General features: G+C 39.6%; 2 protein-coding genes and 1 pseudogene across 2 annotated transcripts; 1 reads left to right on the forward strand and 2 right to left on the reverse strand.

The window, feature by feature from the left end:
• The first annotated feature begins 232 nt into the window (after positions 1 to 232).
• Positions 233 to 2,444, forward strand: LOC127537718 (activated RNA polymerase II transcriptional coactivator p15-like; annotated as a pseudogene).
• Positions 2,445 to 8,164: 5,720 nt separating this feature from the next.
• On the reverse strand, positions 8,165 to 9,739 carry tmem18 (transmembrane protein 18). Its single transcript, XM_022212721.2, has 5 exons — positions 9,563 to 9,739; positions 9,289 to 9,406; positions 8,865 to 8,919; positions 8,656 to 8,749; positions 8,165 to 8,567 (listed from the first exon to the last, which is right to left on the reverse strand). The coding sequence occupies exons 1-5, from the start codon at positions 9,653 to 9,655 to the stop codon at positions 8,469 to 8,471; spliced, it is 459 nt and encodes a 152-aa protein (XP_022068413.1). The 5' UTR covers positions 9,656 to 9,739; the 3' UTR covers positions 8,165 to 8,468.
• A 219-nt stretch (positions 9,740 to 9,958) lies between these two features.
• LOC110964110 (uncharacterized protein C1orf115) lies at positions 9,959 to 15,164 on the reverse strand. The gene is made up of 2 exons (XM_022212725.2): positions 14,737 to 15,164; positions 9,959 to 11,196 (listed from the first exon to the last, which is right to left on the reverse strand). Exons 1-2 carry the CDS (start codon positions 15,040 to 15,042, stop codon positions 11,059 to 11,061), a joined length of 444 nt encoding a protein of 147 aa, XP_022068417.1. The 5' UTR covers positions 15,043 to 15,164; the 3' UTR covers positions 9,959 to 11,058.
• Positions 15,165 to 16,332: the final 1,168 nt, after the last annotated feature.

The raw sequence follows: 16,332 nt of genomic DNA on the forward strand, positions 1-16,332 counted from the left end.
TGTACAATATGCCAGAAACAGGATTTACTGTGTCCCAAAACTTCATATATCACATGCAGTGTGCCAAAAATAACAGGATGTCTGACTACATCTGGTCAGATTTTGCAGTATGCGAGAGAGCATGTATTTCTGGTCATTCTGACCCACAATCCTCAGCAGTTACACTACGTTCAAAAGTTTGGGGTCACTTAGAAATGTCCATATTTTTGAAAGAAAAGCATTTTTTCCCAGTGAAGATAGCATTAAGTTGATCATATATCCAGTCTAGACATTGTTAATGTGGTTCATGGAAAACATGAAACTGTCTGAGTGACCCCAACATTTTCAACAGTGGTGTAGGTCACATTCGACACATAACAGCTCATTTTGCACTGAAGTTTAAGGTGCAATATAATATAATGACGACTATATGTCAGTACACACTCTGCAAGATCAACTGCAGTACGCACTGAAAGTAAAAAGACAATTTCAAAGCTGCTGTTCAAGAAGTTTGAATGACGTCAAGTAGGGTTCTTCCATTTTTATAGACAGACATTGGTTTTATACATGTATAGTGGCTTAGACATGAGGTTGGGCCTGCAGAGGTTTGCTAAGCGTGGTTCTTTCTAACTCCACGAAGCCAGAGTTCTTTCACTTTCAGATGTGTGGGTGTCAGCCTCAACCAACGCTGACTCAAGTAACATCACTTCAAGCAACTGACCAGATTCTTTGCAGATCAAGCCCATCAATCATAATCATAATCATAAATCACAAAAACAAAGTTTGACGAGTATATCTTTAGAAGCTACAATTTAAATTACAACAGCACATAAACAGACATCACTCAGGGGATGCAATTACATGAAAGTATGCAATACATTTTTATGCACATGATGATAGAGACTTAACACTGGCTTAGGGAGGACAGTCCTCATAGGCCATCAGCTTCCTGCTTCCTGCTTAGAGACTCGCTGTGCTACATCATATCACAATGCCAAAATCAAAAGAAGTACCGTCTTCCACATCTGGAAGTGACTCGGACAGCGAAGTAGAGACCAACGCAAACAGAACGGAGCCAAATGCACCAGACAAGCCGGTCACGAAACCAAAAAGTGGAGAGAGTTCCAAGCCAGGAGGCTGATCCAAGGGCAGCAGGAATGGTGACGACAACATGTTCCAGACTGGGAAGATGAGATAAGTCAGAGACTTCAAGGGTGAAGTCCTGACTGACATCAGAGAGCACTGGATGAACTAAGATGGACAGCTGAAGCCAGGAGAAAAGGGTATCCGGAGCAATGGAACCAACTGAAGGACCAGATTTCAGAAATTGACGATGCCACTAAGAGAGTATAAGCATTCCTTTCAGTAGTATCTGTTGAATGAATTGAACATGTTGGCTAATTAATTTTTTAATAAGGGTTTACAGAACTCTTTTTATTTACATATGCAGTAGCGCTCCTCAACATCTGTAAACCAACAATAATTCCCAAAAGTTTCCCTTAAAAGATTAATTTTAAGAAAAATCCCCCAAATTTGGCAAGAAAATTCTTGTAACTATTTTCAAAAAATGAGTAAAAATCTTCCCAAAAATCTGAAAAATATCTAAAGTGATTACATATATATCAGTAAAGCTTCCAATATTTTGTATGAGAACATTCTCATAAAAATCAACCAGAATCCAGTGAAATTCGATGGATTTTGGTTGATTTTTTGTGTGAATGTTCTTAAGAAACATTTTTAACATTTCTTTTTTTTCCCCACCAAAAAATGTTCAAAGATTTCCCAAAAATGTTAAAAATGTGGACATCAGAAGTTTCACTCTGAAAATATTTTTTTCCCCCACATTTTCAAACTTTAAACCAGATCAGTTTTGACCTGCAGGATGACACGAGGGTTAACGGTCAGGTTTGAAAACTGACAGAATCAAGTGCGGGAAACAATCACAAATGGAAGTGACAGGAAGATAACGTAGTCATTTTTCAAAATAAAACACTGTGTATCTCCGCAGGAACTAAAACAAAAAAATAACATGTTTTTATTATTTCTGTGCAGCCCAGTACCATTTGACCCCTGGCCCGGTGGTTGGAGATCACTGCTTTGGAGTACAGTTAAAGAGAAGCTTTCTCTGCAGAAAAAGTTCACCGAGAGTTCACCAGAAGACATGCTGAAGGCTGAATTCAACTGGAAGAAGATTCTTTTATCTGATAGAGCCAAAATTAAGCTTTCTGGACATCAGACACCAAACCCATCGTCACAAACACACCATCCCCACTGTGAAGCATGGCGGGGGCGGCATCATTTTGTGGGGGTGCTTCTCTGCAGCAGGAGGCTTGTAAAGGTAGAGGGTAAAATGTATGCAGCAAAGTCTAAGAAAACACTGGAGGGCAACCTGATGCAAGAGAACTGTGCCCTGGGAGAAGATCTGTTTTCCAGGAAGACAACCGATGTGAAGCAAACAGCTGAAGCTACACATGAACGGTTTAAAGACAACAAAGTGAACGCTGTGGAGTGGCTGAACAAAAGCCCAGACTTCAATCCAATGGAGGATTTATTTGTGGCTGAACTTTAAAAGGGCTGCTCACTCGTGATCTTGCTGCAACTTGACAGAATCTATAGGGTCCAGATGTGCAACGCTGACAAGATGTGTTCACACAAGTCAACGCTGAAACTGTGGCCAAAGCTGCATCCACTAAATAATGACTTGAAAGGGGTGAATACTAATGCAATCCCTTATTTTATATCTTTATTTAGCTGACATTTATTTGTAGAAATCTGTTTTCATTTTGACTTCTTTTGTAAATTATTGTCAAAAAAGCAGAGTTACACTGACCCATGATTCAGTGTTAAAGAGCAATAAAAATGAGCGGGTAAATACTTTTGTAGATGCTGGATAAGTCTTTAACTCCCCCTCTGTGACACTTTGTTCCAAAAACTGTGTGAACCTCAGTCTCAGCCCATGTGACATAATCTACTGACATCATGAATCTCTCATAGACTCGTCACTTTCTGGGCAACAAACCTCAAATGCTATTCAAGCTGCTCATCTAACATTCCTACTATTATTAAAAAATTACTTAACATGTTCTCCAATAACAGCTTACAACATTTTGTGTCCATCAGTTATGTTTTATTGACCCGCTCTTATGCTTTCACTTAGCCTGAGATCAATTGTCCCGCTGAAATGTCCTGGAAATATGTAAAGACACTCAGTACCTTTGACATAAGGCTGTTCATAACAGAAATCAGGGTTTTTGTATGCTTTTTTTCTTTGATGATATATTTCCCTCTCAAACTTCATCTGATGGACATGAACTGATGTGAATCTTGCAGCTTGTCAGCCTCAAGGTTCAGTAAGTTGCACGTTCTACCTATATTACACAATATTGTCCCATTGAAACTGTGGTCAACGCTTCAAATCTTCTTCCAGCTCGTGTTTTTCCTTGCACACAAAGTGTTCGCCAACGTGACTACAGCTGAGTGGATGTTGTGCAACGTAGCGGTGCACATCATGAAAGGAAAAGCCGCCTTTTCTGAGATGTATGAACTGCAGAACTTGGCTGCTGATTTCACTCTAACTCAGACCAGAAGATTTAAACAGAGAAGAGCGTCTGTTCCAGTCTGAAGCCGAACTGACTGGAATGACCTTCTCAAACTTGTGTGGACACTTTGCCATTAAATCTGTTCAAGCGTGACGTGTGCGTCACGAGAAGTTCAGATGAACTGAGATGTGTCCAAAAAGTGATCTAGTCTGCAAAACATACTACAACTAATTTAAAGGTGCTCTAAAGGAGTTAAAGGTGCTCTACATTAGTTTAAGTTCCATCCATCCATCCATTCTCCATACACCGCTTTATCCTCACTAGGGTCGTGGGGGTGGAGTCTATCCCAGCTGACTCGGGTGAAGGCAGGGGACACCCAGGACAGGTCACCAGTCTGTCACAGGGCTACATATACAGACACACAATCACACTCACATTCACACCTACGGACAATTTAGAGTAACCAATTCACCTCAGCATGTTTTTGGGCTGTGGGAGGAAGCCGGAGAACCTGGAGAAAACCCACACATGCACAGGGAGAACATGCAAACTCCATGCAGAAAGATCCCAGGCTGGGATTTGAACCAGGGATCTTCTTGCTGCAAGGCAAAAGTGCTAACCACTACCCCACTATGCAGCCTAGAGTTGCTCAATATTAATTAAAGTTACCCTAAAGAAGTTAAAATTGCTCAAAAGTGAGTTAAAGTTGCCCTAAAGGAATTAAAGTTGCTCTGCAGTTGTTAAAGTTGCTCTGTATTAGTTGAAATTGCTCTGAATGAGTTAGAGTTGACCTATATTACCGTTGAAAAGTTTGGGGTCAGACAATTTCATGTTTGAGTTTTCATGGAAAACATGCAAAACGGGCAGTTATGTTAGCACACTTCAGTTTTATCCATGTGCTAACATAACTGCTCAAGGGTTTTCTAATCATGAATCAGCCTTTCAACACCATTAGCTAACACAATGTAGCATTAGAACACAGGAGTGATGGTTGCTGGAAATGTTCCTCTGTACCCATATTCCATTAAAAATCAGCTGTTTCCAGCTAGCTGGATTTATCATTCATTTAATGTTATCTTCATTGAAGGAAAAACTGCTTTTCTTTCAACAGTAAGGACATTTCTAAGTGATGCCAAACTGTTGAATGATAGTGCAGCCTTTTTTACTAATATCTTTGAAGGAGAGATCAGTCCTTCTCGCGGTCATGGAGAGGCGCTGACCTATCTCCACACATGCCAACTCCACCACACGCTTACATCACCACCTTCAGAACTACATCACACCCTGATTGTAGTCCAATCACTCCCGGTGTCAACGTTTAGTAGATCCTGACAGATGAGTCCGGGCGAAGCATGCCGGCGTTTATCAGACTCACCTGGCTGAACAAACATGCAGCAGCATAAATAAGACTGAGACAACAGCACGGCTGACATACCCTGATCCTGTCACATCTGGCCTGAGATAAAGAGTGAAAAATGTAGTGTGAATGAGAAGGTATGAAGAGCTGTGTGTCATTGAGCCCATGCTGCCTTCTAGTGGTGCATTCCCAGGATGTTTGCTGAACCACAGAGAGGCCAACACTGACCTGTGCTTTACACAGCAGTGTTAGAATGACTGGACTTTATGTTTAGATTATCTTCACACCTTTTATTTCTTATGTGCTCGTCTTTGCTTGTTAGGGTCTGAGCACCAGAGATGGGTTTTTATTTTTACTCTCATTTTTTGAATCATAATTTGAAGGTCTAAAAATATTTGAAAATGCATGAAAAACTGCACACGCATCAGGACTGGTGAAATATTTGATGTTTTATAGATCCTGCATAGATGTGAGCCAAAATGGCTCAGTAGCGCCACTTGGAAAATTTCAAACAGGCTCTAGGACCAGGAGGAGTCAAATTGTCAAAAAGGCATATGAAATCTGGTAGACAGAAGTAACTCGTCACGACGCACGAAAATGTAGATGACAACCATACCTAAAACACAACAGGAGGTCAGCCCTTTTGAACTTTTTGACATATTTTGGACGATTTTTGACCAATTTTTACACATTTTAAAAAGTATAGACATGACCTGATGTGAAAATGAAGCAACTTCGAGTAATGGACAGCAATTTTAACAAATACAGAGCAATTTTAACTAATTTAGAGAAACTTTAAATAATATTGAGCAACTTTAACTCATTTTTGAGCAACTTTGAATAATATGGAGCAACTTTATTTCATAATATGGAGCAAATTTAATTTAGAGCAACTTTAACTAATATAGAGCAACTTTAAATAAAAGCGCAACTTCAACTAATTTTTGAGCAACATTAGCTAACATAAGGCAACTTTAACCCTTTAAGAGCAACTTTAGCTCATTTAGAGCAACTTTAATGTAGAGCAACTTCAGCTAGTAATATCAACTTTAAACAAGATAGAGCAACTTTACTCATTTAGAGCAACTTTAACTAATATAGAGCAACTTTAATAATATCAGCTTTAGCTAATATAGACCAATTTCAATTCATGTACAGTTTATTTTTAAAGAAATGTTGAATGTTTCTTCTGCCTCCTAAAGGACAGCAGGGGCCCTACAGATATAGAAGAGAGTTCCACTGTGGATTCTTTGTACATAAACTAGAATATAATCTGACCTTTCTCACTGCAGAGGAAAACATGAACCACTGCTCAGAGCTGGATGGTTGCTGGTCGGGGTCCTACAGAGATCAGACGAAGTGTGAGGGGCTGAAAGCTGCCGTGGACAGAGAGGTCAGCACAGTATGATGAAAAATCCCATCATGTAGAACACTGCACTGCCTCTGAGGATGTACTGACAGGTCATAAGATTGTGTTTTCCCCTCTAAATCCCCACAACTGTGCGAGATGTCAGACAAGTTCAGCCTTCCGAGATACAAAGCCAGTTACGGTAGCACTTTGTTTTAGCTCAGCTCACAGCAGCTCGTTAGTTCTTCTAAAGTACGATTAACGTCTGTTTTAGAGGAGACTAAACTAGAAATACACAGCATCAGATCTGAAATGAATGCAACGTCCATGTCAGCTTAATTATGAAAGATAAAACATGATAATAATACATAATGCAGAGCAACTCTAATGTAGAGCAACTTTAATTTAGAGCAACGATAACTAATGTCAAGCAACTGTAATTCATTTTTGAGCAACTTCAAATAATAATACATTATAATACCAAAAGTATTCGCTCATCTGCTTTGACTCTCATATGAACGTCAGTGACATCCCATTCCTAATCCATGGGGTTCAATATGACGTCGGTCCACCCTTTGCAGCTAGAACAGCTTCGACTCTTCTGGGAAGGCTGTCCACAAGGTTTAGGAGTGTATTTATGGGAATTTTTGACCGTTCTTCCAGAAGCACATTTGTGAGGTCACACACTGATGTTGGACCAGAAGGCCTGGCTCTCAGTCTCTGCTCTAATTCATCCCAAAGGTGTTCTATCGGGTTGAGGTCAGGACTCTGTGCAGGCCAGTCCAGTTCATCCACTCCAGACTCTGTCATCCATGTCTTTATGGACCTTGCTTTGTGCTCTGGTGCACAGTCATGTTGGAAGAGGAAGGGGCCAGCTCCAAACTGTTCCCACAAAGTTGGGAGCATGGAATTGTCCAAAATGTCTTGGAATGCTGAAGCATTCAGAGTTCCTTTCACTGGAACTAAGGGGCCAAGCCCAGCTCCTGAACAACAAGCCCACACCATAATCCCCCCTCCACCAAACTTTACACTTGGCACAATGCAGTCTGACAAGTATGGTTCTCCTGGCAACCGCCAAACCCAGACTGGTCCATCAGATTGTTAGATGGAGAAGCGTGATTGGTCACTCCAGAGAAGGCGTCTCCACTGCTCTAGAGTCCAGTGGCGGCGTGCTTTACACCACTGCATCCATTCCTGCATGGCTTGGATGCAGCTGCTCGGCCATAGAAACCCATTCCATGAAGCTCTCTGCTGAAGCTCTGTTCTTGAGCTAATCTGAAGGCCACATGAAGTTTGAAGGTCTGTAGTGACTGACTCTGCAGAAAGTTGGCCACCTCTTGGCACTATGCACCTCAGCATCCTCTGACCCCGCTCCATCAGTTTACGTGGTCGACCACTTGGTGGCTGAGCTGCTGTCGTTCCCACACACTTCCACTTTCTTATAATACAGCTGACAGTTGACTGTGGAATATTTAGGAACAAGGAAATGTCACGACTGGATTTGTTGCACAGGTGGTATCCTATCACAGTTCCATGCTGGAATTCACTGAGCTCCTGAGAGCGACCCATTCTTTCACTAATGTTTGTAAAAGCAGTCTGCATGATTAGGTGCTTGATTTTATACACCTGTAGCCATGGAAGTGATTGGAACACCTGATTCTGATTATTTGTGTGGGTGAGATAATACTTAGCATAGTGTATCAACTAGAGCAACTTCAACTCATTAAGAGCAACTTTAAAATAGAGCAACTTTAACTCATTTAGGGCAACTTTAACTAATGCAGATCAACTTTTCAATTTTTTAATTATGAAAAATTAAAAAAAAAAAATCAACCTGAGATCATTTTGCCTCCTTTTTCTCTGCATACATTACTTTTCTGTTAATGAATTAATGAAGATGATTTGTGGATTTATCTCTCATGCGGTCCTTTGACAACACCGTGCCATTGCAAAAACACTTTATTCTTTTTTTATCTTGTATTTACATTTTAACACATTTTAAAACAGCGTTAAATACAAAACCGTAAGCGTCCTTTGGTCCTCAGAGATCCCACTGTGTACAGTCCAGTCCAGTGCATCTTTCAACAGTCATTAGCAGAAGAACACCTCCATTCCTGGCATCCATGAACAATCCTTTTTAAGCCGTGAGAAGGAATCTGCCTTCCGTTCCCAAAATTCTGGATTAGTCAAGGACAGATTCTAAATTCCTCCAAATGAAGCCCATTTTCGGATATGAGGAGAGGGATCAGTCACTTTTCTCCCTCTTCTCTCTGCGAGCCTTTCTCTTCAGCTGAAGCGTCTTCAGTTCAGTCATCGTGGAGAAGGTCCTGTACACCCACACCATCTGTAAAACACACACACACCTGCTGTTAGGCGACGTTTCTGACACTTCATCAGATCAGACAAGGCGGCGAACAAACAGTAAAACATACCACGATGATGACTGCATTGAGCAGAAGAGGAATTGAGAAGACCAACGATATGAACATGCCCTTGGAATCAAAGTACTGGAAGTCAGAAAACGACCTGCAAAAAAAAGAATGAAGGTTAACGACACTTCCTTAGCTACAGTTTTGTTGTCGGACAGCGAAGCCTCTACACGCACATCATTAAACACACAAAACAAACACGGCCGTCTTACCTCCAGTTCATAGCTGCCAGCTCATTTAGATATTCGGCGCTATAAACCAGGCCAACTGTGGAGAAAGGTAAAACCAGTCAGATAAACATCCACGTGAATGTCAGGACTCAAGGTTTCCCAGCAGAGCATTGCATTATAACAAGACGATCGATAATGATGTGGCTGATTGGTCTATGTGTGCTAATTTATGTATTTATGAGTTGGTCATTGCTATATTACATTTATCAGTAATGTAGCTTAATAAATAGACTAAAGGTATTAAATGAATCCACTTTACCCCCCTTTTTAAAATTCAACTAAAATGAAGTCTTTTATCATAAAATTACCTGCGTAACCAGCCCTACTAAGCAGCATCCATTAATACTCCCCATGTCAAACTGATTACTTCAGGGTTGTTTATCACAGAGGTGGCTGTAAAACGTACCTATGAGCAGAAAGTGGCAGATCTGAGCTCTGTAAAACCTGCAGGTCACCACAGTCAGGAGCAAACACACAACATGAAACACCAGCAGCCCGATGATCCACGGCTCGGACCACTGCACCTGCAAACCACACAAACACAAGTCGACCTAAAACCCAACCTGAACTTCAACATGACGCTACAAACTCCTCTGGAATCAAAAGCGTCTGTTAGCTGTGGTGGCTAACGGTTAGGTGACCGCAGAGCCTCAAACCGGAGAAATAAAAATGCGACCTACCGACATGAGAAACGTCCATATCGACGTTATTCTTAACTTGCTGAACCCGTCGATAGGAATGGAGCTGATATTTTTTGCTTTTTGTTCCGTCATTTTCAGAGAAAGTAGACTTAGCTTAGCCGAGTTTCATGTAAACAGGACAGGACCCGGAAGCAGCACTTGAAGTCGCAGTTGGATGACGTAACAAACCGCCACGTTTTCCGTTGTCATCGTCCACATTTAATTACCAAAAAAAATAAAGAATAGTATAGTAACAGTTACATAATAGTACAATTATTTTTATTTACTTAATTTTTTTCTTCATTTTCTCTTTGATACTTTATTTCTTCTTCTTTTACAGTCTGAGTGTGGCTTCTATTTACACCGTTTAACACATGAATAAAAAGGAAATCAGTATTTTGGTGCACACACAATAAAACTTTAATACATCCCAACGTACAAATACAACAACTTTCAAAACCTTTACAAATGATCAAACTTACACATACAGAAACACTGAAATGTTTGGGACACCCTTCAAAAGTCATGTCATTTTGTTCCCAACAGAGAATTCTCTTAAAGTCCATTTCTATCATCATAGCCTCCTCCTCATCATCATTGCCAACAGCTTTGTCCATTGTCCAGCAGAGCTGTGGAAATTAAAAATATCCTGGAAATCTGTGTTTAAGTGTCCCAACTCTACAGGAAGAGGGTGGCCCAGCCTCCTCCTCACCGTGGGAGTAGACTTCATCCGTCAGCTCCGTTTCCTTGACTGATTATAATTACCTGGTTAAATCCTTCCTGCTTGTAAATCAATCACTTTATCAGCAGCCTCAGTAAATTCCTGTTATTGCTGACCTGCTGTAGGTAACCACATGCAATCATTATCTCTCTGGACACATGCAAACACCAGCTAGTCACCTGATAAAAACATTCTGCACGTGAAAAAAGCCATCTGATGATTAATGAGTGTTTGACTTAGGCGTGAGGGGAATATATAGAGGTCTTTGTGTCAATGCAAAGAGCAGTTTTACACCCTATGAGCAGAATTTGATGTTCCTAACAAAGTAGCTACGGCATATATCTGCAAATCTGGTGGGTTCAAAGCATATATACATGTAATTTAACTGTACTGTAGAGTAATACCTGCAACAAAACATTAGGATTTTAGTGTAAACAATTAACAGGAATAACAAAATTACTTGTAAGAGTTGGAAAGGCATACGTGCAAATAAATCCATGATGACAAGGTTATTTGGTTAGAATACAACAAGATTCTTAAAAAGAACACAATTTTCCTACTAATATGATGAGTTTGTCTTGATTTTAAGACAACTAAGTCTCTTAAAGCACAACAAACACATGAATCAATGCTTGAGTTACACTTTAAAAAAGACACATAGAAAAGGTATTTCAAATCCACAAATATCAGAAACATATTCAGATTCTTTGGTCAGCGTTTGTGGGTTATTGTTTATGTACAGAGAACAAACAGGAAGAGAACCTCGCAGCGCCGCTCAGGTTCTGTCTCGGCTTTGGTGAAAGTCAGGGGCAAAAGAAGCCGCTACTGTAATCGGGGTAGAGTACCCAAGGCTGATGTTGTACAGCCCAATGACTAGACATTTCCAGCTGTACCGAAGAGCCTTGCCAACATTCTGAAAGACAAAGAGAACAGCAAACTGACCATTAATGATGATAATTCAATCATCTATATTTGGAGTTAACTGCTCTGTAATTCAAAAGAGAATGGAAAAGAAACAAAGTTGATTCACGAGCAGTTTAGAAAAAAAAGTGGCTGTTTAGGACATTTATTTCCAGAGTATTCAGATCATCGACGCTTTGGTCAAGGTCAAGAATCTTCAATGTCGTTATGCAGTTAGTTTTCACGTGACATGAAATTTTTGTAGGTGGTAGCAGCTAAAAAGTCAACATTAACAGACGTGGATGGTAAAACATAGAGTATTAAAAAAGTAAAAATACATAAAAAGTAAGAAAATAGAGATGCAACAGACTGATTAAAGTGCAGCTTCAGTTTCATCTCGTCTCAAGCTTTTACAGTGAGTGTGTGTGGAATATAAAGTGTTTATTTTGGATGTTTACCACAGGAATGGATTTTAAAAAAAGGATAAATATCAATTAAGTGTTTTGTTGGTTGCAAGTAAGAAATCTGTAACTAAGAAATGGCTATCACAGGATATTCCATATAACACTGGATATTTAGGAAATGGAAGAGAAGACAACACTGATAAATAAAAAACACAAGTTTGTAGCATGTTGGGGAAAATGGATCGCGCATATAACAATTAAAAAGCAGTGATAATATTGTGCACGTGGAAACACGTGAATCGTACTCATCGCTAAAAATAGTTAAGTCTGATAAATGAATTAAAAATAAAAAAGTGAGTGTGCGTGAGGCTGTACAGAGTTCACAGCTCTGGTGGTTCCAGTTCTTCCACACCTGTACCTCCTTGTGAGACTTTGGTGACTTCAAAACAAGCAGGTTAAAATAATACGAGACAAGGATCTGAGTCGGGACATGATTTTAAAGCTGCAAATTTGGTGCTAAAGAACAAAAGCGCAGCAGGAGGAGAGGCTCAGCTCTTCTCCGGCCTGAAGTCTGAATAAAAAGTCCCATGAACTCTATTGTCTTGTGTGCCTTTTGAACAGGAAAGGCCTGGCCGGCTGCAGAGGATGCAGGAGGTCACATACTTAGGAAAACAAAGCAAAAAAAATAAACCCTGGCTTTCGCAATGTAATAAGTGCACACCACTCTGTCTAGTATTAGTTAAGCACGTGAGAGAAAACGCTGTGGTGTTAATGCGCACGTGTCATTTATGGTTTGTTTACCTGACAAGATTTATTTAGGGAGCCTGTTAATGTTCACTGCACACACTAGTGTCTGGTCACTGATTAGAAGATGCTTATGGGCCAAACACGAGAGACGGCCATAAAGCAGGTTGTCAGTAAATGAAGGGGTTAACCAGGTGACGTTGGGATAGTCGACCTACATACCGAGGTGTAGTTTTCATGGTAAACATTCACCACAGATCTGTCTGAACCCCATGCCCCTAAATCCTTCAGCTCTCTTTGCTGACTACTAACATTTTTTGCGCAAGAGTTAAAGTTGCTTTACAAATTATTCCTGTGTTGTCAAATTACAGAAACAATGTATATTGAATCACAACGCAAACTCTGTTAAATTACATCCCATCTGTAAAAAAATAAACTGAATAAAACAGACATTAATTTACCGTTCAAAAGTTTGGGGTCACTAAGAAATGTCCTTATTCTTGAAAGAAAAGCATTTTTTTTCAGTGAAGATAACATTAAATGAATCATAAATCCAGTGTAGACATAGTTAATGTGCCAAATGACTATTCTATCTGTAAACGGCTGATTTTTAATGGAATATCTCCATAGGGTTACAGAGGAACATTTCCAGCAACCATCACTCCTGTGTTCTAATGCTACATTGTGTTAGCTAATGGTGCTGAAAGGCTCACTGATGATTAGAAAACCCTTGTGCAGTTATGTTAGCACATGAATAAAAGTGTGAGTTTTTATAGAAAACATGAAACTGTCTGGATGACCCCAAATTCTTGAACAGTGGTGTACATTTTTCAATTGAATTCCATTTTGCATTCTTGATAACTCATTGCCCCCTACAACATGTATGCTATACGTAGCACATACATGCTGTGTACTTTCTTTGATGGATTAAGAAGCATGCAGCATCATAATAAAACCGCTTGTGCAAATTACATCATTTCAGGACAGGTAAAGATGATTATTTTCTTGCTGGTAATTTGACTCATTCAGATTATCTGCAAAGAAGAAATAATGATTGTTTTGAATAAACTGTTTTTTTTCCTTTTTTTCCTCCAAAACTTCAATTAATCAGAATAATTTGAAAGAGGCTGATTGATATTTAAAAAAACAGATGCAGAACATATTTCAACTTACCCAAACTGGAACTACAAGGAAAAACAAAAGTTTGATTAGTGCTTTTAAAAGTGTCTTTACTGTGCAACAAAAGTCATGCTTTGTACTTTTTTAGGTTTATACTCATTTATTACAGTATTATATTGAAATCCATTAGTCTGTTTTTGAGTAAAGTCGCTAACAGACTGACGGACAGACACACAAACCAATCAACAACCAAATCTGTTCGCAGCTTTATTCAAAAATGGATCAACAGATTTGGATGAAATTTTCAGCTTGAAAATGATCCAACGACTGAGCAGCCTTGGTGGAGTCCTGCGTTCTCTGAGTGCTTTTATTGTTTATTGTGTTTTGTTAATTTTTTTAGGTAAATAAACAAATTGGAAATACAAGAGTAGGGGGGTGGAGAGGGACCCTGTAACCATAGCAGTGTTTTACTGTGCAAACATAATGGCTGTCATCAAAACTGGTACATTGCGCTGCCCAGTTAAAATATATTTGGTCACTAATTAAAGAATTCCACCAATTCTGCACTTCAGATTCCATCAAACCAATTCCTTATCAATCGCATGTGACTGTGGGTTATAAAGCAGCCTGTCCAGTAAACAGGCTGTTGATGTTTACAAGGAAGTTCAGCTGGATAGGAGCGAGATAATTTACGAGCTGAGCGGCATTTGTCCATAACTAAGTAAATAATCAACCGAATCAGAAACATACACCCAAAGATAATGTGATCATCAAGAGGCTGGGAGCACACTTGTCTTTTGTTTCCTCCTGCGATGCACGTTTCACCAGCAGACGGAAACCACAGGGTCATTAGTGACAATAAACACCGACTACAGCTAAGCCCAGAATGAAGGACAGCATTCCAAGATGAGCTGCTGCTGGCTGCCAACGAAAACACATCTGAGATATTTGTGTGATTGGAGAACAACCCCAGTGATATTAAAAGACGATCGCGCTTGTTTAACTTCGGGCTCATCGCATTTTAGTGATTTGTGAGCTCAAAGTAAAATTAGAAATTTGTCTTTCAGGGCACTAAACAGATCAAAGTCTGTTTAAACATTCTGATTGAGGCTGATTGATGCCACACAGGAAACACTTCAACTTACCCACTCTGGTGCTACAAAGAGAAGACAAATAGTTATGAGAACAAAGGATGTCCATTAGAGCACAATGACACATTAACACACACAGACTGTGATGAGCAGTTTAAGAAATGTGTGTAAAAATAAACGGGGAAGAGCACCAACCTTCTTCATTTTTTTGTAGCTTTCCTTCTTCTTCTGCTTCTTCTCCTCTTTTGCTTTCGCTCTTGCCTCATCTTCTTTCAGCGGCTCATACTTCTCCTGCAGAAAGGCGAAGTGCACTTCTTTTGGGCTCTTCTCCTTCTGTCTGCAGTCCACCACCACTTGTTTGCCGTGTTCGTGGTCCGGTGTCTCGGTCTGATCCACGCAGTCTACGTGCATCTGGTACTTTGCTCCACCAACATTCAGAATTTTGGCTGCTGCTGCTGCATTCCTGTCAAACAGCCTCGATGCAAGAGATTTGGGCTTCATGTTGTCTGCCTGTTGCGCTTCTCGGAGATGCAGGAAAAAGGCACCAGCTTCCACGGGAGGTCAAGGATGTTGTCAGCAGGCGTTATGTGCATGAGTGGAAGTGCATTCCACCGGTCTGCCTTATTTGAGGGATTTGGCAGACGGCCCTTAAAGTTGTAAACCCTCCCTCCTCTCAAGACTGACTTCAATAGGTCTGAAAGTATCAATAATGTTTTCATCCAAATAACTTATCTGGACACACAGGACAATTAACCTCCGAAGGACATTTTTTATGACACTTTAAAGTGGTATTCAGAGCTAAGAGGTTCCCACAGGTCATCATAATCTGCACAACACCAGTTAGAAGTTTAAGCTGGTCTCTGGACTGACGATCGATTTCTCTTAACTTTAGATAATATAGAGCAACTTTAACTAATGCAAAGCAACTTTAACTAATGCAGAGCAACTTTAAGAAAGAGCAACTTTAACTAATGCAGAGCAACTTTAAGATAGAGCAACTTTAACTAATGCAGAGCAACTTTAATATAAAGCAACTTTAGCTCATATAGAACAACTTTAATGCAGAGCAACTTTAATATAAAGCAACTTTAGCTCATATAGAGCAACTTTAATGCAGAGCAACTTTAATATAAAGCAACTTTAGCTCATATAGAGCAACTTTAATGCAGAGCAACTTTAGCTCATATAGAGCAACTTTAATGCAGAGCAACTTTAATATAAAGCAACTTTAGCTCATATAGAGCAACTTTAATGCAGAACAACTTTAACATAAAGCAACTTTAGCTCATATAGAGCAACTTTAATGCAGAGCAACTTTAATATAAAGCAACTTTAGCTCATATAGAGCAACTTTAATGCAGAGCAACTTTAATATAAAGCAACTTTAGCTCATATAGAGCAACTTTAATGCAGAGCAACTTTAATATAAAGCAACTTTAGCTCATATAGAGCAACTTTAATGCAGAGCAACTTTAATATAAAGCAACTTTAGCTCATATAGAGCAACTTTAATGCAGAGCAACTTTAATATAAAGCAACTTTAGCTCATATAGAGCAACTTTAATGCAGAACAACTTTAACATAAAGCAACTTTAGCTCATATAGAGCAACTTTAATGCAGAGCAACTTTAATATAAAGCAACTTTAGCTCATATAGAGCAACTTTAATGCAGAGCAACTTTAATGCAGAGCAACTTTAATATAAAGCAACTTTAGCTCATATAGAGCAACTTTAATGCAGAGCAACTTTAATATAAAGCAACTTTAGCTCATATAGAGCAACTTTAATGC

The sequence above is a fragment of the Acanthochromis polyacanthus genome, chromosome 16 (assembly GCF_021347895.1).
Source record: "Acanthochromis polyacanthus isolate Apoly-LR-REF ecotype Palm Island chromosome 16, KAUST_Apoly_ChrSc, whole genome shotgun sequence".
In the NCBI taxonomy this organism is placed as follows: domain Eukaryota; kingdom Metazoa; phylum Chordata; class Actinopteri; family Pomacentridae; genus Acanthochromis; species Acanthochromis polyacanthus.